The 21867-nt window shown below is 50.0% G+C and overlaps 2 protein-coding genes across 2 annotated transcripts in view; one reads left to right on the top strand and one right to left on the bottom strand.

Annotated features, from left to right (window-relative positions):
- NMNAT2 (nicotinamide nucleotide adenylyltransferase 2) overlaps positions 1-11937 on the top strand; it is a 77766-nt gene extending 65829 nt beyond the window's left edge. Inside the window, exons 8-11 of the mRNA XM_048861307.2 lie at positions 478-554; positions 6685-6786; positions 7281-7348; positions 7974-11937. Of these exons, the coding sequence (XP_048717264.1) occupies positions 478-554; positions 6685-6786; positions 7281-7348; positions 7974-8076 (350 nt within the window). The 3' untranslated portion in view covers positions 8077-11937. The remainder of the gene's footprint in view (positions 1-477; positions 555-6684; positions 6787-7280; positions 7349-7973) is intronic.
- An 851-nt stretch (positions 11938-12788) lies between these two features.
- Positions 12789-21867, bottom strand: part of LAMC2 (laminin subunit gamma 2) — a 41132-nt gene continuing 32053 nt past the window's right edge. Inside the window, exons 15-23 of the mRNA XM_048860694.2 lie at positions 21637-21716; positions 20499-20636; positions 19301-19445; positions 18727-18876; positions 18303-18417; positions 17634-17833; positions 16129-16287; positions 15943-16042; positions 12789-14981 (exon numbers count right to left, since the gene is read on the bottom strand). Of these exons, the coding sequence (XP_048716651.2) occupies positions 14731-14981; positions 15943-16042; positions 16129-16287; positions 17634-17833; positions 18303-18417; positions 18727-18876; positions 19301-19445; positions 20499-20636; positions 21637-21716 (1338 nt within the window). The 3' untranslated portion in view covers positions 12789-14730. The remainder of the gene's footprint in view (positions 14982-15942; positions 16043-16128; positions 16288-17633; positions 17834-18302; positions 18418-18726; positions 18877-19300; positions 19446-20498; positions 20637-21636; positions 21717-21867) is intronic.

Raw genomic sequence — 21867 nt, 5'->3', positions numbered from 1 at the left:
GGGTCCTTGTAATATCTAACAGAACTAATAGAATATCTGTCATTTTAAAGATCTCAAAGCACTTCTATACACCTACATACACAGGAATCACTTCTTTCCCCATGACATACTTTACACGGCACATGCACACATGCTGAAATGCAGCCATCTCTGGGGTGGAATGCAACAGCTGTTTAACTGCCCACAGCAATGCTGCACAGCAGTGTAGGAGAGGAAATGAAATGTTGTTTGAAACTACAGAGGTATTTAGAGTAGGCAGATGGTTTGGCCAGAGTACTGCACCGCGCTAACATCACTGTTCTTGCAGAAAGTGCGACAGGACCTTGAATAGCCACAAAGCATCAGGCCCTGTTTTTTGTGTTTTACGGAAAGAGTGTTTCCAGCAGCACAGTGCAGGGGTTGTTGGTTCAGTAGTGTCACGGGGAAGCCATCAGCCCATGTCTCTGAATGTCTCCATTCTCTGCTCCCTTTCTTCAGAGCTTCGTATCTTATTGCTTTGTGGCAGTGACCTGCTGGAGTCCTTCTGTATCCCAGGCCTCTGGAATGAGTCTGACGTGAGTAGCCGCCTCCCACTGCATACAATCCATTGTGCACTGTTTCCTTCCCTCCCCTCTCATTTTTCTCGCCTCTTTGCTCTCTCCCACGGTGACCTTACATGTGGCATAACATTCCCAGGAAACAACTGAATCAACTCACATGGGAGACCTTGAACAGTCTGCGTCTATCCCCCATTCCATCCTGCGCCCCCTTCTATTTCACACCCTGAGCTGAGCAAGCCATCCTGCTTCTGACTCTCGGGACCCACTCGGCTTTTATTTCAGGTTGGAGCCAAAAACTTTCCCTTTCACATCATGTTTTTCTCCCCACCCTCAGGGAGATGAGTGGCGGAGACAGCTGGGGACTGCAGCTACTTATGGCTAATTCTGAGGATGTAAGGAAAACTTTAAAGGCCATCTCCCAAACTCATTTTCCTTTATAAACAGATGCTGTTAAATAGATTTAGGCTGTAAATTTGGAATATGGGGAGAGGCGTATAGGGGTTTACAAGACCCAATTTTCATGACACTAGAGGAAAAAGAAATGTAAATAAATCAAGCAAAACAGTGTTCGTGTAGTATAAACCTACCACTAATAATAATAATTCCAACCTAGCTCTTATATAGCACGACAGTGTTAGGAACCCAAACACAGCTGCCTTGTGCTAGGGCATGAGAACCAGGAAGTGAAACTGACCAGTCTCAGTTCACTGCCCGAACTGAATGAAAGGAGACATTATTACAGCATCCATGAGGAAAAGCAAATTAAATTGGTGAAATTATTTCTTCTAATCTGTGTTGCCTTAAATGCATGTTACCATCTTTAAATTTTTTTTTTTACTTTGGCAGATTATTTTGTCTTTAAAGCTGAGTGCTGTATTGCCAGCCCCGAATAGTCTAAATCATGAGTCAGCCCCCCCCCCGCCCCAATAATGAAAATTAGTTTAAAAATCTCATGATTTTTTTAAAAAATTGGGGGGTTGGGTTTTGGCTGCGGTCATCTGGCATTTTTAGTGCCCACTTGGTTCACATTTTCAGACATTTTCTCTGCAACCATGAGGGCTAGATGTTGACTTTTTAAATTATGACCGCTGAGATTCTCACAGTCATCTGACTCCAAGAACTGGTGCTTTAAGTAAAAACATCAAATACCACAAGACTCATGCTAAAATAACAAGAATCCGCAACACTACGTGTGGAGCAAAGGATCATTTGATGTGCTTTTCTAATACACCCATCAATATTGGGGCTCTGGTACTTACCAATAAAAGTAAGAATGTGCCTAGGTCATCATAACCCAGTTTATCATCAAACTGACCCCATTCACCACCTAAGGTTTCTCCTAATTTGAGTGACAGATAGCAACAAACATAATTTAAAGCCACTACATTAATACTCTTGCTAGCTAGAAATTCCACCTCCAGCAAACCTATCCATGTTCATGGATTCCAAGACCAGATGCAATGATCGTGATAATCTAATCCCGTGGTTTTCAACCTTTTTTCATTTGCAGACCCCTAAAAAATTTCCCTTTGGAAATCTTAGACATGGTCTGTGGACCCCCAGGGGTCCGTGGACTGCAGGTTGAAAACCACTGTTCTATAGTAATGACAACCTTTTGCAGACCTCTTAGACATGGTCTGCAGAGCCCCCGAGGTCCACGGAACACAGGTTGAAAACCACTGATCTAGTACGATCTCCTGTATAATATAGGCCATGGAACTTCCCCCAGATAATTACAGATAACATTGTCAACACAACAGAATTCTATTTTAAGGACCAAGGACCGAGTCCAGCAAAGCCTGTAAGCATGTGAATAATCTGTTCCCTGATTGCATAAGTGTAATTTTTAGAGTAAGGTTTTCAGGTGTTCCTGGAACTAGGAGTTCAAAATTTGCTTTCCATGATTATTCTGTATTAATCACATATAATCTGCTGTTTCCTTGAACATTTCCCCCAATGAATTCATGTACTAGAATATCTGCAAAAGGGAACACAAAACAGATGCAAACATCGTGGCTGTAAATGTATTTTTGGGAGAGAACATGCTAGGAAATTGGATTTGGGGAGAATATTTGCCTAAGCTTTGCCCATCTGTCCAGATGATCACTTTTGTCAGAGCCAGAAAATACTGAACTACCTAAATCAGACACATGCATAAAAGCAACGGCTCCATCTTGCAAGGACATAGCTAGTTCTGCTAGATGTTCTAATGCCAAAGCAGGTCAGACAGGTCTTACATGACATGACCATAAGCTGTTACATTCTGTCTCAACTGACCTGAGGGGAGCTCAGGAAGGGGAGAGATTTCCCTGCTACCTTTGAACGTGGCAGACATGTTTTCCAGTGAAATCCTTTGTTTGGTGTTATAGGAGACACAGAAAGATATGTGGTCCTACCCGAGTAATTTAAAACTGACACAGACAAGACAGATCAGACATGCTGGGAGACCCAGAGGGAGGTTCAAGCGTTGCTCTTTTCCTTGTTATTGACTGGGCAACAGTGTTACTGAAGTGGATGATTGTTAGCTGGCTTTGTGGGAGAGGAGAGTTCTAAGCAGGTGTTTGAATCAAGGGAAGGAGAGGCCTTCCTGAACAGCAACACAGAGGGAGTTCCAGGCCTAAAGGGCTGTGTGAAAGGAAGATAAGAGGTGTGGTGGGGTGGGGTTCATTGGCAATGTGGCACAGTCCTTGAAGACTGACTGAGAAACTTAGACTTGGTGAAGAAGGCTACAGGAAGTTTGTGCAAGGGCTTGGAGGAGAGCAACATGGTCAGAACAGTGGACATGGAGGAAGATAATTGTGGGATATGTCTACACTGCAATGTAAGCTCAGGGTTCGAGTTCAGACTTAAGCCTAACCCCCTTGCTTCCATCTACACACAAAGTGCACTAAACTGTGGCTCAGAGCTAGGTCCCAGGACCCCATGGGACCCAGGGTTCAAGCCCTATTGCTTTGCAGTGTAGACACAACCCCACTGAACTTGCGCTCTGGGAGTCTGCCAAAATTATCCCACAGTCCCACGGGCCGACTTTCTTTGTCCTCTGAACAGTCAAGTTTGGTGGACTGTCAAGTTTCCCCCCACAATGCACCACAAACAAAGGGCTAGAGCAGCCACATTTTGAGAGGGCACTAGGAAGCCTGGGATAGGGGTGGCTGGACTCGGACCTGCATAATGAAGCCTAGACGCTGCAGCCCCAGTTTGGGACCCAGATTTCAACAATTCCTAACCTGGGGTTACACATGAACAAAGACACTCAAGCCCTAGGTTAACAAACCCAAGATCTGCTAACACGAGGTCAGCTAACCCTGGGCTTATATTGCAGTGTATGGGGTATTCCACATTACAATGTAAACCCAGGGTTAGTGGGACTCAAGTCAGTTGACCCTGCATTACAGAACTCAGGGCTTGAGCGTCTACAATGATTGTTAACCCGACATTAACCCAGGCTCAAACTGGGGCTCTGGCATCCTCACTGCAGCTCGCAGACCCAAGTCAAGCCAACCATATCCCAGATTCCCTACTGCCCTCCCACAATGTGGCCTCTCTAGTCTTTGGCTGTGGTGGACTGTGGGAAAACTTGACTGTCCACCCCCCATGTGGCGGGAAGTTTGAACAGCCTGCTGAGCAGTCATTTTGGTCAGTGTGCTCCCAGCTACTGGAGCCAGCAACATGGAAGAGGCACCTTTTGAAGAACTTCTCATGTTTGCACTTGTACTCCTGTGTCAGGAAATGGGCAGTGCTTCTGTGAGACGTTGGTGGACATTTCAGCAGTGTTTTCTGACCCACCAAAGCCACCTGACAAAACTTGTGATGGAGGAGGAGGAGGAGGACACAGACATGGCCGATGCAAAGTGGCTGAAGCTGCTGATGGCACTCTGTACAGCCGCTGGTGACTTGGGCTTCTGGAGCAGGGCCACAAGCACAGCCTGGTGGGGTAACAGCATCATGCAGACCTGAGATGACCAGCGGGGTGGGAGGTGGAGGGGGGAGGGAGAGAAGAAGAAACACAAAGTAAACTACATTTCTGGGGCTTTGTGAGCAGTTTGCCGTGACACTCCGCCATAAAGACACATGCATGAGGGTGGCCATTCTGGTCCAGAAGCAAGTTGCTATAACCGTCTGGAAGCTGGCTACCCCAGACTGCTACAGGTCCATTGCCAACCAGTTAGGTGTTGGAAAGTCCACTGTGGGTAAAGTGGTGGCAGAGGTTTCTGGGGCAATCAGGCGTGTGGTTTACCCCAAGGTGGCAGCCGTAAGTGATATTGCGGAAGTAATTGTTGGCTGTGAGAGAATGGGGTTTCCAAATTTTGGGTGGATATCAGGGGAGAAAGCTGGGAAATGGGGAGGACCCAGGAGAGGAAGATAATCTAGATGAGGAAAGAACAAAGTCTGGACAAGAGTGGAACACACACACTGGACCACCAGAAAATGGCTTTGGGAGTTGTCTTTGATCCAGTGCCAGATAATCTCTAAAGCCAAATTCCTCTGGCATCCCACACTGAGTACTCAAGCAAACAAACTTCTAACTCGGATACAGTGAGATCAACAGAGAGACTCTATTTCAGCAACTATATCCAGTCTAGGAAACAGCAGCCACTCCCTTCTCCTGCTCTGCAACTGGGCAAACCAGAAAGGAAACCCCGAGAAACGAATTGCTTTGTGAGCTGCTTTTCCATCCGGACATGACTCTAGAAAATCAATTCACAGACTGAAAAATAATGGATCATTTTGTAATTTGAGGGCTTAAATTAAGGCACCTAATCCTGCATTTCAGTGCTCAGACCTGCGTTTCAGTGCAGCAGATCAGTGCTCAGTCTGATAATTTCAGCTGGTCTGAGTGCTAAGGGTCAAAATTGGGTGCTCTAATTTGGACCCTAAGTTTGACCCTTGTGATCCCACGCAAAATAGGACTGGATTCTGGGGGGAAAGCAGCCCAACACCCTCCCCTTCAATTAAAGCACAGGAGGGAGTGAAGACAGCAGCTCACTGCCGATTCTGCTTTGCTTGCTGCGAGCAGCACCTGCTTAGAGGAATAACATTTGTATCAGGTAAAGATAATGCTGTTTAGCAGGTGGCCATTTATTTGCTCAGATATTTCCTGATATGCTCAGAGTACTAAGTTGTGGGGAGTTGTTTGAAAGGAGAAAGTGCTTCAAAGAGCTGGTCAAGATGTCGTCTCACTTTCCACCGAAGGTGCACAGCTTCCATTCGCCAAAGTGGGGCAAAGCTTTGGAGTTCTCTCTGACTCCTCGCTAAGCCTGGATGAAACTAGCATCAGTTTCCCAAAATGCCTTCTTCCACCTCTAGCTTACTAGGCATCTTCACACCTTCCCCCTTCAGGCAAGGACCGGAGCACAGCACTCCACGCCTTCCTCACCTCCAGACTGGGTTGCTGTAACTGAAGCTGAATGTGAAGAGAGAGGATGCACAGGCATGAATGTGGCTTCACCTTCACCATGGCTTAGGCCACAGTGAGCACATCAGGCATGGGCTCAAGTCCCTCCACTGGCTCCCAGTCAGTTTATGATGCCAATTTAAGACCTTGGTCCTAGTTTTCAAAGCAATGAATGGCTCAAGTCCCAACTACCTCAAAGGCTGAATTTTGATTTAGGAACCCCCAGGACAGCTGCGCTCCCCTGGGCCAATGCAGATCACAAAGCCGAGGATGAAGCAAGTGAGAGCTGGGGCCCTCTTGCAATCATTTCGAGCTAGCATGTTAAAACATAGCGGTGCAGCCGCAGCTGTGCAAGGGGCTAGCTGCTCCAAATACATAGCTCGGTGGGATCATACTCAGGGCAGCTAGCGCCTCCTGCCCCTCGCACCACCCCAGCTACATTTTATTTTTAGTGCACTAGTGTAGGTGTGGGTCCTTGAGCTAGAATTTATACCTCCAACTGGCAGTGTAGACATCCCCTGGGAAGCTGCCAATTAGCCTCCTTAATGACATTCATGTTTCTGGCAAAGACTTCCCAGGAAGTTTGCAGAAAGAGGGTAAGTTAAGACTTAGTTCTTTCAACACATCACAGAATATTTCAGTGCATCTTTTGTTTGAGTCAGGGACCTGCGAGCTGGTTCCTGAGCCAGCGTCGCCCTGGCACGGGAGGCTTAGAAGGTTCTGAAACGTCCCTCTTTGCATTGCTCCCAGATGGAGGTGATTGTCGGGGACTTCGGGATCGTGGTGGTGCCCCGGGACGGCACAGACACAGACCGGATCATGAACCATTCCTCAATACTCCGCAAGTACAAAGTAAGTGACTTCACACAACACAGACATTCCCTGCATCATGGCTGGGACTGGGTCCACTTGGCCTGGCTCTGCCTTCCGCCCCTGGTTTCTTACTGTGCCATGGTGCCGTTGGGGGACAGGCCAATGGGCAGGGTGAGCTGGCTGTGCAGTGGCAGCTACGAAGCTTTACCGCTGCACCACTTCCATAAAGCAGCACCAGTACCTGCAAGTGCTCCCAGCCTCTGCATCCAGGAAGACATTCATCCCTGTGCACAGGACCAGTGTGAGGCCTGTGTGTCACTTACATCTTCAGGGCTCACAGGCCTTGTTCCAGACCTCAGCGACTGGGATGGAGAACCCAGAAGCCCTCTCACCATCCCCAAGGAAGTGCCCAACTCACCTCTGGGCACTGCTGTCCTCACGGCCAGAGACCCCGACATTCTGGGTGCACAAGCCATGAGGAGCAGAGGGCTGAGGTCAGTCATGTTAATTTGCTCTTCTCATTTTCACCACAGAACAACATCCTGGTCGTGAAGGATGACATGAACCACCCGATGTCTGTCGTCAGTTCAACCAAAAGCAGGTGCGTGACTCGAAGGGCCTCCTGCTGCAGGGTACAGAGACCCGCCCCGCCCTCTCATCTCCCATCCAGTGGATCCAAGAATTTCCCACAATCCACCACAAACATTTCCCCATCTATCTAGATACTTACATGGCCCTATCTCTATAGTATCTGAGCACCTCATAATCATGGATCCATCCTGTAAGGGAGGGAAGTGGTCTGATCCCCTAGTTACAGATAGGGAACTGAGGTATGGAGCGATTAAGTGACTTTGGTCACACAGGAGGTCAGTGATGGAACAGGGAATTGAACCCATGTCTCCTAAATCCAGTGCCTTAACCACTGTGCTGTCCTCCCTCGCCAGTCTCATCCTGTCCACTTGCATTGATCTCACACACATTCAGACCAATGGCTCCTTTGGCTAAAATGTTACCGTGTGCATACGTGTGAGAGACAGTAACCCTCGTAAATGCACCCTTCACTGTGGAGGGCTGTGAATAGCTCCTCCATGGACTGAGCTCACATGGAGCCTGATTTGAGCCCTATCCAAACACCTGCTTACTGTTGGGGAAGAGAAAACGGTCTGGGGCAACATGGGGTGGGTAACTGGCAAGCGCTGACTCCCTCTGTTCTCTTTGCCCCCCAGACTGGCCCTGCAGCATGGGGATGGACACGTTGTGGATTACCTGTCTCAGCCCGTCATTGACTACATCCTCAAGAGCCAGCTATACATCAACGCCTCTGGTTAAAGCCTGAGGTGCTGCAGCAAGGCAGCCCCACCGCCCCACTTCTCTCCAGCTCTCCATCACACTTCTCGCTCTCTGTGTGTCTGTCTCTCTCTCTCTCACGGCCTCCGGTGCGTCCGCCTGTCTCACTCACTGACTCTAGCGCTCGATAGTGCAGGAATCTCCAGGGAGCTGTGGGATACCCCAATGGTACACATCTCAGCAATCTGCTTCGGAGAACCCTTCCCCTTCATACACCGGGGGCAGGGGGTACAGTAAATAGAGATGTACCCAGCATGCTGTAGGGAGGTGGCTCTGGTGTCCACCTTCCCAGCATGCCCTAGGGAAGTGGCCCTGGTGTCCACCTTCCCAGCATGCTCCAGGAACAGGGGCTTGGTCTTTTCCCATCCTACGGCACTTACGCTAAATAAAACACGGTGGATCTTTTTATTAATAGTTTTAGTGTGAGCCCCTTGGCCTCGTAACATGATGCACTATGTCCGTGCTTGGCAATGGGAAATCCTAACCCACTTGGCTCAATGCCCAGACTCGGGCTAGGCTGAGAGCTCTGCTCAGGCCACTTATGGGACAGTTTAGCTCTGAAGTAAAAAAGAACTGTGAAAATTCTGAAATGGTTTTCTGGAGCTAAGGCTCCCGGGGCAGGGGGGTGGGGGCAGGGGAAAGCACACCTCAGCCTGGCAGCAATTGCTTCTGCTGTAGATATTCATGGGGGGGGGGCTCCTTTAATCTTCACTTGACATGAACCTGGTCACTCCAGGATGTCCCTTAAGTGGTCATGCTGTGTTTGAGTCACAGATGGAGGGTACCTGACCCAGATCCTAGAAAGGAACCTGTCATACTAGACTAGATCATGGGAACTCAAAAGCAAACGGCAGCCGAAGATCACTGGTTGTGCTTCTCTCAAGCCCAACCATTAGGTTTCATAGCATCCATGTCCCTTCCACAACAAGGCAGCATCTGTCCGTGGGATGCTGACGGGGGAGAGGCTCTGTAACCTGCTATTTACCAACAGTCAATACACGTCTTTCTGATCAACAGGCATCATATCCTGCTGTGCAGGGAGGCACATAGGTCTCAGCGGGGGTTACAATGATATGTCAAAAGGGGCTGATGAATTCATTAGCAGGGAGGGGGGCTGCCATCACAGCTAACCCCTGAGCAAACTTGCCTTATACAGACGCAGGTGGGTAGAGCATAGCTCTCAGGGATCTCATTTGATCTATAGGCACAAGCTGCTCCCTTCATACCCGACCCCTGGGATCTACTTGCTGGCACTTCCCTGGCTAGTATGATCTCCACTCCTGCCTGCCTGCCTCCCTCTCCCCCTCCTCCCTCCCAGACTGTGGGGTTCAAGCTGCCCGTGAGGAGTCTGTTAAAAGCCTGAGAGCTCTGGGGCTTGCACCTTCCCCCGTCTCCTGCATGCCTCTTTCCGGACAAACCGCTCTTGTGCTTTGCGGGCCAGGGCTGGGGTTGTAGCACATTGGGCCAAATGCTGGCAAGGGGAACAGATGCAAGGGGGACATACACTGGCCAAGAAATGCCGAGAGTGGGTTGGAAGGAGCAGGGATGTTTAAGAGACACAAAGGCCTCATACTGGCCCCGGCAAGCAGGTTGCTGTGCAGGGTACCACTGACTTGCAGAGGACTCCCGGCCTGTGACACTGTGTGCTCTGGAGTTATTGCACCATTAGAGAGGAAGGCAAAGCCCAGTTTTAGGTTTCATCCTTCCGCTTTTCCAGTTAGCCCTTTTATTTGGAGTTTAGCTGCTTGTCTTTAGTTCTCAGGCACCTGCCATTACTTCCCTGCTATGCTTGTGCTAACCTGGGCTGTTTCAACCCGACTGCATTCCTGTAACAAGGTGCTGTAGCTATTCTCCGCTGGTTTCTCTGCATTCCCACCAAGGTGCCATGAAAAGCAGGAGGGCACTAGAATCCCAGCCAGGGAACTTGCTGCTTGTGCCCCTTGGAGGGCTGTGATCCCCCGCAGGGAGAGGGAGCATTTCAGGGAAGGACCTTAAAGCAAAAGCCCTTAAAGGGTTGCAATGAAGCACAACCTGCTCCAGTGGAAGCTTCAAAGAGAAGACGCTGCACTAGATTTGGTGACCCGCTGCTCCACGCAGCCATCTTGCTTGCTGTGAACTCACTATCACCAGTTACCAAGAGAAGCCAGAGTCCAGGAAGGCGACTCTGTCATGGCAAATCACTGCTGTCAGCCCTTCAACCAGAATAACACTTAGCATTTGTAAACTCATTGCAGTTTATCGCGCTTTACAGGAAGTCAATGATCAGTCTTCAGAGGTAGGTATTGTCACCTCCATTTCACAGAGGGAAAGTCAGAAATCCAGAGGTTAAGTGACTTACCCAAGGCCCAGAAAAAAATCAATGTCAGAGCAGGGATCAGAACCCAGGAATCCCTTGGTCCCTGCTCAGACCACAAGCCCATTCCTGTCCTATTAGAAAGGCAACAGGATTGTCAGTGGTACTACCAGCAAGCGTTCCCTTCCCAGGCTTTTATCCCCACCTGAAAAGGTTAGTTCAGGAATTGTCACTGTTGCACTGAAGTTTCCCATGACAAGCAGAAGAGTAGGAAAGGGTGTGGGGAGGTTGGACTGGCTTTGCCAGGCTCGTTTCTCTGCTCTTCCTGCCGCTCCTGGCAGCAGCATGTATGTCTAGGTGGGGGAAAACATGGACTCCAAGGGGGCACCAAGCCAACTCAGAATCCACAGAGGCTGATGGGAGCAAGTAGGAAACGTGTGTACTGTCACCTGTTCTTCAGGGACGTCTCCATCTGGAGTTCCTGCTGCTAGCTAGCACCCACTGCTCTACAAACTAGCATGTGGGAACCTGGAACGAGCAGCCTTCCTGGAGACTCCTGCTCACATACATAGCAGGTGGATATACAGGGCACGGTCATTTTGTGGGGGAGGGAGGGGAAGAGTTCTCTATACGTCAGTAGCTAAGCTCTTCTAGACAAACAGCTCTTACTACCCCGTGTGGGTCAAGCTTTTCACGAGCTCTGTCTCACATACAAGCTATTTCAGAAAATAGCAACTGCTCCTTGCCAGAACCCACTGTACTTCTCCACTCCAAGCTGGAGGAGATAAAGCAATCAATGTCTAGAACGAGCCACCAAGAGAATAAACTCAGAGAGAAGAGACTTGCCCCTGGAGTGGGAGGTAGGACAATTGCTCTTAACTGAGGGAAGATAGAAAAAGGAAATAAAAATGAATTAAGACAGTGTTTATAAGAGTCGAAAAGCTCTCGATCCCCTGCTCCTTCAGGTGATCGAAGGGTGTGAGATGGGAAGCAGGCCAGTTTTCTATCTCATCCAGTTTAGGACGGCATGCCTTAGAAACATAGCATTGTGGTATGGATGATGAATATACTATGTCTTACTAGTCTTATCTATGCCTTCATTTATCTGCTCAGCAAAACTCATGGTGTGGGGGGTGGGCATGTAGCATAACTTTGGAGTGGACTGTCGAACTGTTGGGATCAGTCTGGATTTAATCCTTGGGTTGGCGCGAGCAGTCGCACCTCCATCTCTAACCCATGCAACAAGGGTTGGCACGGAAGGAGTTTTTCAGTGTACGGGGGAAAGAGGGTGGAATGGTCCTTGAACCCGCAATTTTAGTAACACAGTTTTGCTTTACTGAAATGAATAAAAAAAAGTTTTAAAAGAAAAAAAAAACCCCAATGGGTTGAAGTTGCCATGTTGCCAATTGCATCTTTGTGAGAGAGTTGGGAGTTGGATTTCTGTTGCTAAAAGTGGTCGACAAAAAGAAAAATAACCCAAAACAAAAAAAAAATCCACCCCTTTATCAGCAAAGTGTTTAAATTATGTAATAAAAATTGATGCTATTCGACTGTAGTGTTTCACTGCTGCTTCAGCTAGGGAAATGTCCCATTCCATTTTGTGACAGCTGGATGGCTGTCTCCTAGAATAAGGAGAATACTTTGCACTTATTTTATAGCCACTCCAATCAGGGAGGCATCCTGGTCTAATGCTGAAATTTGGAAATGGATATCCTTGGCCCTTGGATTACACATGTTCTGTAGGGAGCTGGCAGGTCACATGATGTTGGCTCCGCCTCCTTCTAAAGTTATCAAAGTTCACCGGCTGCAAAAAAGAGCCTGGAGGCCTGTAAAAGCCGCTGCAAACAAGGAAGAAGGGCCAGACCAGCAGCTGCTGCTACATAGGGCGGAGGAGGAGAAGATGGCCTCAGCCAGAGCCATCAGAAGAGAAACTTAATGTTCCTCTATTACTACTTTTCCTCAAAAGGAAAGGCCAAAGCTGCTGGGGACACTGTACCATCACGAATGGGAGGGAAGGTCTCCATGGGACACTTTTTCTATTGAAGCCTGGTTCCTCCCCCTCTCCCCCTCCCCCCATGAAAGTCTGAGAACCTAGAGGGTAGAGAAGAGGACAGAGTCAGGACTTCAGGGTTTTTTCCCCTGTGAAGGTCACTTAATCACTCCATTCCTCACTTTCCCCATCTGTGAAACAAGGCTAATAGTCATTACCAATCACTGTACAGCACTCTGAGAAGATGCAGACTAGAAAGTATCGTCATCTCAATATCTCAGCCGTCTCTAGCCGCTAACTCAAGCTGCCGCCTCCTTTCCCCAACAGCCAGTTCACCTCTGCTGGACACAGAGAAACCTATCTGCAAATGGAGAGCAGGAAGAAAGAAAGAAACAGCAACATCCAGCCACAAGGATTTGTTGTTTATTGACTTTTTTTTCCAAGTAAAAAATGCACTTAAGCAAAAAAACAAAACAAAAAAAGTCAGATCCATAACATCTGTCCTGTCCTGTGCAGTGGGAGAAATCACAGAACAAGCCAGTGGTTAGTGTGTTTCACTATAAATAGAAATATACCATAGATGATTATTTAACATATAATATTCAAACAAGGAGGTGGCACTTTATCAGAGAAGCTGAGCAACTGAGGGGTGAGTTTAACCCCAGAAAGTCCCCCTCCTCTGGGGCACGGTTGAGATTGCTGATCCTGCCACACTATGAGGGGCACAAGAGGTAACAAGGATCCAGCAGAGGCAGTCTCTAGTGGCCACAAGGGCCAGGGGACTGTCTCCACTGAGACAGAGGAACAAAATGGAATCGGACCGGTGGTAGAGATTTCCCTCCAGTTTTAGAGAATGATCGATTAAGAATCAGACACAATTCCTCTGATGCGAGGCTGCTTTATGTAAAACATCGAACATTGTCTGTTGGGAGGCAGCACCAAACTGCTTCCAAACTGGAGGTGGAGACACATCTGGTTACCTTTACGGTGTTGGGGGTTTTTAATAGGGCAATCAATATGCTAACACTGTGTAGGGTAAGCTTGGCTCTTGGGTGCCAGTAATTTTGGCCAAGGTCAGCAAGACAAACCCCCGTTATTACGGAAAATGCCAGGGGAACTTTGATGTCCATGCAGAGAAAACAAGAATTTGCTTTTCAAAGTCTCATCTGAAAGACGCACAGTAAACTGCATGATAGTTGATTGCCCTCAGAAGGATGAAGGGCTGAGTCATCCCTCCTGGGTCTTGCACCTGTGCTTTCAATGGGCCTAGATACTGCAAGCCTGAGTGTTTGATCTCAAAGACATCCTCTCCGGTTAATCCCTTGAGAACCCACCTGAATGAAAAGCCCAGGATGAGAAGGGGGAGGAGAGAGGGGTGTGAAATCTCCCCCGGGAGCCGAGTGTGCTGGTAGGAAGGACTTTCCAGCTGAGGGCCCCTTCAACAGTCTAAGGAGTTACTGGACCATCCTCCCACCCTCTTCGGTGTGATCATTTTTAAACCATCAAAAATAAATCCCTGACTAAACAGTAATTTAGTCACCTTGCTAAGATACGTTGGGGAAGACCTGCACCTTTAACGAAAGGGTCACAAGTTGGGTCCTCCCCCTGCACAAGTCTAAAGCACAAAAACAGATGTACAGGCAGTACTAGTGTCCGTGTCGAGACTGGAAAGTCAGTGAGGACAGTGCCGCAGTAGGGAACCCCAACCTCCCTGGCCCTGCGCCCGTCCCTGTCCTTTGCTGGGTTCGGAAAGGATTGCTGGTGAGAAAGGGTCTTGCAATACACTGAGGGGAGCCAATGCTGCGTTGGGTGGTGAAAGCCAATGAGATAGGCACTGGCATTGAAGGAGAGTGGCAAGTTCTGCTGGCTGTGCCCAAGCGTCAGGGCCTTGGTAGGGACAGGGAGATCCACAGGAGTCAGAGTTCAGTTTCTAGAAAGACGTTCATTTGGCGACTGTCCAGAAGCTGAACCGGCTGCTGCTGACTCCTCAGGCCACGCTCTAGGGATGGGCTCCTACTAGCTATGGCTCTTCTTGGTCAGCAGCTTCTTCATGCAGCCGGGTCTCTCCTTCCTTCCTCCTGCACTCCAGGGACGGATACCAGAGTATAAGGCTTTCCCGGCTCAGAGGCACCTTGTGGTGATGTTGGCATCAAAACGTGGTGTCGTGAGGCAAACGTCAGCACATTGCCACAACAAGTCTGACCAGCTGCACCCAAAGCGTTTGTGTTCAGCTCATCAGAGCCAAAGGCAGCTGGTCCTGGCAGGCTTGGCTTCCCCATCCCCTACAACCCATCAGGCCAAGCCCTAGTATCCAAGCCTGAGAGACCCAGTCCAGAGAGTCTTCCTAAAGGTCTCAAGGTTTTTCAATGGGATTTGTGTTATAGCAGCCTGGGGGGAGGTTGTTGCGGATCTCCTCCAGGTTCCTAATGTCTGCCAGGATCTCATTAATGTTCCTCTCCAGAGTCTGAACCCGGAGCCTCTGCAGACTGGCCATTTTCTCCATTTCGGCCATCTGCTCTTTCAACTGGCTATTCTTTGTCCTGGCACTGCTGAGGTTGAGTTCGAGCAATTTCAACGCCTGCTCATCCACAGTGCCAGGCTGGTCTATTTCCGAGGAGGAAAATAAAGAAAAGGAAACAATGAACAGATGCTGGGAACTGGATCTTCCTAAGTACATACCCCTTAGCCCCACACCCCAGCTACAGTTATCCAAGGCTCTCAACCTGCCTAGGCCAAATGTCTTTGAAAAAAAAAGCATGACAGACTCAAAATGGAGGACAAGGCACAAACCAGGAGAGAAAGAGGAAGCTGGGAAATACTTGGAATTCATTTCTTTACACTCGTGTGAAGTTCTTCACAACCTCATCTCAGAGAGGTTACGTTTCTGAGATCAGTACTTGACAGGTAATAAACTATTAAATTCCTCCAGGCTGGTGTGGGGTGGAGGAAAGTTTGGATCTGAAATCAACAACATCCCAAGCAATGAGGCACAGTCACGAGGGTAGAAAAGAAAACTGGACTTGTGGTGAAGGCATTGGACTGGGACTCAGGAGATCAGGATTCAATTCCTGGCTCTGCCATGCAGCCCACGGGCCAAGCTTTCATATCGCTCTTTGTCTATGGCTATGAGGGGCAATTCTCTTGCTCATGCACACACACTCTTGGCAGCTCAATGGCAGGTAGTGTGAGTGTAAATCGCGGTGTAGCCGCAGCAGCACCAGTGGATACATACTCAGCATGGCTCCGCCACCGCAAGCTACACTGCTATTTTCAGTCACACTCACTCATCAAGCTACTGTGAGTGTGGGACATGGGCAGGGCATCACACCCTTAGCTCATAGTGGAGACATCTCATCCCATTTTATAAATGAATAACCAAGGCTAATACTTCCCATCTCCCACCCTCTGTCTTGCCAGTTTAAATTAGAAGCAGGGCAGAAATTACCTCTCAACATGTGCTTGTCCTGCATCTAGCGCAATGGGGCCCAATCTCTGGTGGGACCTCCGGACACTACCATGACACAAAGAATGAAGAAGAAGAAGAAGAAGGTGGTTATACACTTACCTATCAGATGTAGAAAATCTTCCAGGGCACGCAGTGTCTCTTGGACAGCAACCCCAGCAGTACGGGCACCGGTGTGGGCTCCCTGTGCCTCCTGACCGGTCTGAGAGAGGCAAAAACAAGGCAGTAAGGGCTTGTGTCACCCAAACAGGTTTGCAGTCCCTTTAAACGCAAGGGATGGGAACTCACTTTCTGTGCAGTCGTGGCATCCATATCCATCTCCAGAGCCTTCCTCGTGAGCTTCCTTTCTGCTTCTCTGGCCTCGTCCAGTAAAGCTGTGACTCCTTTCTCCAGTGCCAGGACCCCATCTGCTGTCCTGTTGGCTTCCGAGTTCAACCGCCTTATCTCCTAAGAAAGCAAAGGCAGCAAGAGTAGGAGATATCTGAGAGGAAAGAAGTCCCAACAAGGATTCATTCAAGAGAGAAACAGTGGCAACACCCACTTGAAAGGACAGACTAGTGGCTTGATTTTCAGATGTGCTACGCACCCGCTACTGTCACTGACTTCAGCATGGGCCTGCTAGTCCTTAGCGCCTCCAAAAATCAGACCAGAGATGAATGGGCAGAAAGATGACCCAGTTCATGGAAACATGGGCCCATCAGGCCCAAGTTTTATGAGATTCACCCACTTGCATCAACATCGTGTTCTTTTCCCAGCTAGTTTTATTTCCCTTCTGTAGAGCTTTACTCCGCTTTGCAGCCATTCCCTGAACTCAGCCTCTCGGACAGGTCAATGACATGGAATTACTCTGTGTGACTTCAGGCACACCTACGCTGCAGCTGCGAGGTGTGATTCCCGGCTGGGGTAGACGTACACAACGCCAGTTCTCATCGAGCTAGCACACTAACAATAGCAGTGCAGCTACAGTGCCTAAGTACAATCCTGTCCCACCTCCTAGCTATGTACTTGGGGGCCTAGCTGAGCTAGGAATTACGCCTCCCACCTGTAGAGCAGTTGTCCCCTTAGAGCAGGGGTGGCCAACCTGTGGCTCCAGAGCCGCATGCGGCTCTTCAGAGGTTAATATGCAGCTCCTTGCATAGGCGCTGATTCTGAGGCCGGAGCTACAGATGCTAACTTTCCCATGTGCGGTGGGGTGCTCACTGCTCAACCCCCTGCTCTGCCCCAGGTCCCACTACCACTCTGCCCCTTCCCCCGAACCTGCCATGCCCTTGCTCCTCCCTCCTCCCCACCAGAACCTTCTGCGCACTGCAAAACAGCTGATTGCAGCGGGCGGGAGGCTTGGGGATGGAGTGGGAGGCGCTGATTGGCAGGGCTGCCAGTGGGCAGGAGGCGCTCGGGGCTGGAGAGGGGGAGCGGATGGGGGGCTGCTGATTTATTACTGTGGCTCTTTGGCAATGTTCATTGGTAAATTCTGGCTCCTTCTCAGGCTCAGGTTGGCCACCCCTGCCTTAGAGGCTGAACCTGCAGTCTCACTGATGCCAGGCCAGTGTCACAAAACTTTCTGGTCTGCACTTGGGGCTCAGACACTGCATATCATTTATCAGGACACACTGACGTGATACATTCAAGTAACTCACACCCTTCATGTTGACCGAGACCTGAACAGGACTTAGGGTTAGTGTCTAATCCAGGCAGATGACAGCTTCTCACCAACCCTTCTCCAGTCACTCCCCATCCTTACCCTTGCCATTCCCCAATGCTCTGCTTATCAAAGAGCCCAGGCTTTCCCTTACCTGCTGGATACCACCAGTGATCTCCTTTGCCTCACCGGCCATGCTTCTGGCTGTCTTTGCATCTGTAGCAGCACTGCCCAGGGCGCCTTCTGCTCGTCTAGTCTTATCATTGGCATTCGTGACCATATTGCTGATGAGAGGGAGTCTTCTCATAGCTTCCTCAGCTTCTCTTCTCCTACCATCTACCTGCAGGTGAAACCCTAAAATGGAGAAAAATATGCAGCCCCATCAGATCCCAGAGGGGAGAGGGCAATGCCTTGGAAGTCAGGGCTGTGGTTCACTGACGGAGGAACAAACGAGAGACGACCGGAAGCAGGAACCCCCCCCCCCCATCAGCCTAGGAAAGACTGGCACCTCTGGTGCTGCTTATTCCATGGAAGAATGTCTACAGTTAGAGAATGGGGAAATGGGGGTACTCGGGGAGAGAAAGAGTCCCAGGAGGTTTGCTCCACTGTCTCACAGCCCAGGAACTGTTAAAATGATCTGCCTGGAATGCTCCTTTAACCCTTTGAAACTAGGAGCTGGGATTACCTGGCATACGTTACATTGCAATGGAACATACTGTGACTATCACCAGCTGGGGAAACAGCAATGTGGAGCTTTCAGAGCAATAGATCGGAACCGGTGACCGCTGCTGAAGTAAGATGCTTTCGCCGTAAAGAGACTCACCCCTGAGATTCTTCAAGATGAGTTCAACTTCATAAAAAGTGGCATTGCCAGCATTCAGTGCCTGTTGTGCTCTGCTCTTGGCAAGGTTGGCGCGGGACAACAGCTGACTTGAAGCCTGTAACGAGCCGGAAGGGACACAAGGAGACAGCAAATCAAGCAGAGAGCACAGGAGGCCCGGTCCTGTTCCCAAAGCCGTCTCTGAGGCAGCTTCATTTCACCGGGGAGGATTAAATTTACAACTTGCCAGCAAAGGCTCAACGCCCGTCCCAGCCTGAGTCACATGAACAGAATAATGGAGCTGGGATTGCAGCCTGTCTGCTCACCCACCTCCTGCTCCTTAACACAGACAGGAGAAAGTAGTGTACAGATCCCAGAGATGGCAGCTCTCTCAGGATACCTACTAACATGGGGGATGATGTCTTACCAGTCTCTTGCTTTCCCCGCTCTGTAACAATTGTTTGATTTCTTCCTCCCAGCTTCCTGTGTTGCTTTGCAGCCGCCTGTATTCTGCCGTGTACGTCTCCACCAAGCCCATTAGAGCGTCTGCCTCCTGCCTGAGCCGGTTCGCCTCCTCCTGAGACACCAAGGAAACAAGAGTTAACTTTGAACACAGGTACCCAGCGCCAGTCATGAGGACTGGTCCACAGCACCGATTGGCTGCCACCGCGGTATCACTTGTTGGAAACCAGAGCAGGCCTGAAAGGGACGTACATTTAGCAGGGTGGCAACATGCCACGCTGCAGGTGGTGAGGCTTTCCATAGGATGCTGGACCACCTAGCAGGAGTAAGAATCCATTACATTCAGCCTCATGACGGGCAAAGGCTCGTCAGCCCCTGTGCTCATGGGAGGAAAGGAGAGGGGGACAGAGTGAGGTGAGAGAAGCATATCAGTTCCTTCCCAACAGGACACCGGGATGGTGGAGGGGCTGGCAGAAGGTGATTTGCATCTACAAAGTGCCTCAAGGTTCTCCAGTGTCTAGCAGATGAGAAATCCTCACCTGGAAGGACCCAGTGTCGATCTTTGAGAAGCGAGACACGGAGCTGAGGAGCAGCAGGCTGCCCTGATAGGCTCTGTCAGCATCCAAGGCAGATCTGCTGGCGTCAGTCTCCAGATCACTGGCCAGCAATTTGGTTTCATCATATCTGCCAAGAAAAAAAAATAGAAAAGCATCGTAAGCCATAACACCCACCTCATGTTTAACAGCCCATGAGACACAGAGACCAGCTCCTCCCTGCTGGGTCAGATCGCGTGGCCATTTGCCTCAGATCAGCGAGCCTGCAAGCTGGTCGGGTGCTGCATCTTTGCAAAGCATCATGTACATTTCCCACTCTGGAGCAATTCATGTTATTTAACACAGCCTCCCGCACCACATCAGCCAGGAAATGAAAAGCAGCAGGCCGTCCTGTGTCACAAGCTGCTTCAGACCCGGGCTCACGCATTGGCCAAGGTTTTCAAAGGTGACTAAGGACGGGCAAACAAAATCACGAGACTTCTTAAAGGAGCCTGAATTTCAGAGATGGGCTCTCAGCTCTTCTTATAAATCAGGCCCCTTTAAGGTATCTCAAGTTGGGCACCCAAAATCAATAGGCACTTTGCAAATCCTGGTCATCCCACTTTAATATTTCCCTATAGGTCAGTCCCCTCTGCTCCCGAATCATCTGTGTAGCTCTTCTCTTAGTTCCCTTATTACTATCACTCTAAGCCGCTACACATAAGCTGCTACAGCGGGTCAGTGAAGATGCTACCCACGTTGACGGGACAGGTTCTCTGGTCGGCGCAGGTAAGCCACTCCCAAACGGCGGTAGCTAGGTCGACAGCAGAATTCTCCCATTGACCTAGCGCTGTCTACACCAGGGCGTAGGTGGTTTCACTGCGTCACTCCGGGGGTTGGATTTTTCACACCCCTGAGCAACGTAGGTATACCAGCCTCATTTCCTAGCGTAGATCAGGGCTTAATATGCCTGAGATTGTCTGGGCAAAACCCATCCCTGGTGGAAATCCATTGACACCAATGGACGATTTGCCCAAGGGATGAGTTTGGCCCCACAAATGTGCGTAACACGCAAAGGAAATTGTATACCCCCGACAGACACCTCATAAGGAGGATGGAATTCTTAGAGGCACTTCTTACCATACTCTCTTCTCTCCCCTCCCACCACCGTGGAGACCTACACACACGTGTGCTGGGAACCTACTTTCGCAGCAGCCCTTGCACAGAGCTCGCCAGGATGCCTCCTCCGCTCACAGCTGAGCGCACCAGCTCCAGGGCCTGTCCTGAGTCATCCGCCGCCGCCCTGACTGCCTGTTCGATGGCATTTGCTGATTGCACATGGCTGGAAAACAGAAGGGCTCCCATGAGACATGGGCCTGCAAAGGCTGCCTCACTTCCTCCATCCACTTGTTATTCAGGTGGTCATCATCAGAGCAGTTGCAGCCGCATCGGTCCCAGGATATGAGAGAGACAAGGTGGGTGAGGTCATAGGCGGCGAGTTATATGGGCCCGCGGTGCCTGTGCTCCACCAATATTTAGGAACGTGGGCCCAGCTCCACCAATATTTATGCTTATTGCACTTTGGCGGGGCCCGCGCTTCAGGACGGCCTGGGGTGTTAGTGTGGGGCCTGGCACCGACAGCAGCGAGTGACCCGGCCCCAGCCCACCTCACTCTGCCCTGCCAGCTCCCAGCATTGCTCGGGAGAGGGGTGAAAGCTGGAAAGAGGCAGGGCAGGGGCTTGGGGAAAGGGGTGGAATGGGGGCAGGGAAGGGGCACAGCAGGGGCAGGCTGGGGCTAGGTCACTCGCTGTTGCTGGTGCCAGGCTCCCCACTAGCCCACCAAGCTGCCCTGGACCTCGCATCCCGCTGAAGCGAGGGGCCCCACCAAAGCGCGGGGCCCAGGGCAGTTACCCTGGTCCCTCCTATGGACGGGAATGCTCTGCCTGGATCCCACATCCCCCCAAAGCCCGGGCCCTGGGGCGGTTGCCCCGGTCCATCCTATGGACGGGACGGTTCTGCTTGGACCTGTTCTAGGCACCACCAAAAATTATATAAACCTGGCACCCATGGGTGAAGTGGTATCTTTACTTACTTACACACATGTCTCTCTCACCAACAGAAGTGGGTCCAATAAAAGATATCACGTCGCCCACCTTGTCTGCATCATGAGAGCAGGTCTTTCTGGGAAACCCAACGAGCTAAGAAAGGGAACCGTACCCCTGTAGAATATGTGCTTCTTGGCAATGGTGTTGACCCGTTGTGCATCTAACACCAGTTGATCTGGACTGGGGGAGAGGCAGTTATGGCCTAGAACATGCCAGTGGACGCAGCGATCAGCTCACCTGTTTGCTAGTCTGAGAGCTTCTTGGGCCAGCATCAAAAAACTGTTTGACCCACCCGGGAGATTTGAAGTTGGAATATTCTGAGGAGAAAGAGAAATTAATTGCACTGTCTCTCTCTCCCTCTCTCTGATTTAATGCTGGCAAAAGGGAGGGATTGATAATGACTGGCTGGAGGTAAGAGAGTACATCACACAGACACAGCTCTGCCACAGCGCCCAAAGGAACCTAGCC

The sequence above is a fragment of the Caretta caretta genome, chromosome 8 (genome assembly GCF_965140235.1).
Source record: "Caretta caretta isolate rCarCar2 chromosome 8, rCarCar1.hap1, whole genome shotgun sequence".
Classification (NCBI taxonomy): domain Eukaryota; kingdom Metazoa; phylum Chordata; order Testudines; family Cheloniidae; genus Caretta; species Caretta caretta.
The sequence above is the reverse complement of the archived record's forward strand: the minus strand, read 5'-3'. Positions and strand labels throughout refer to the sequence as shown.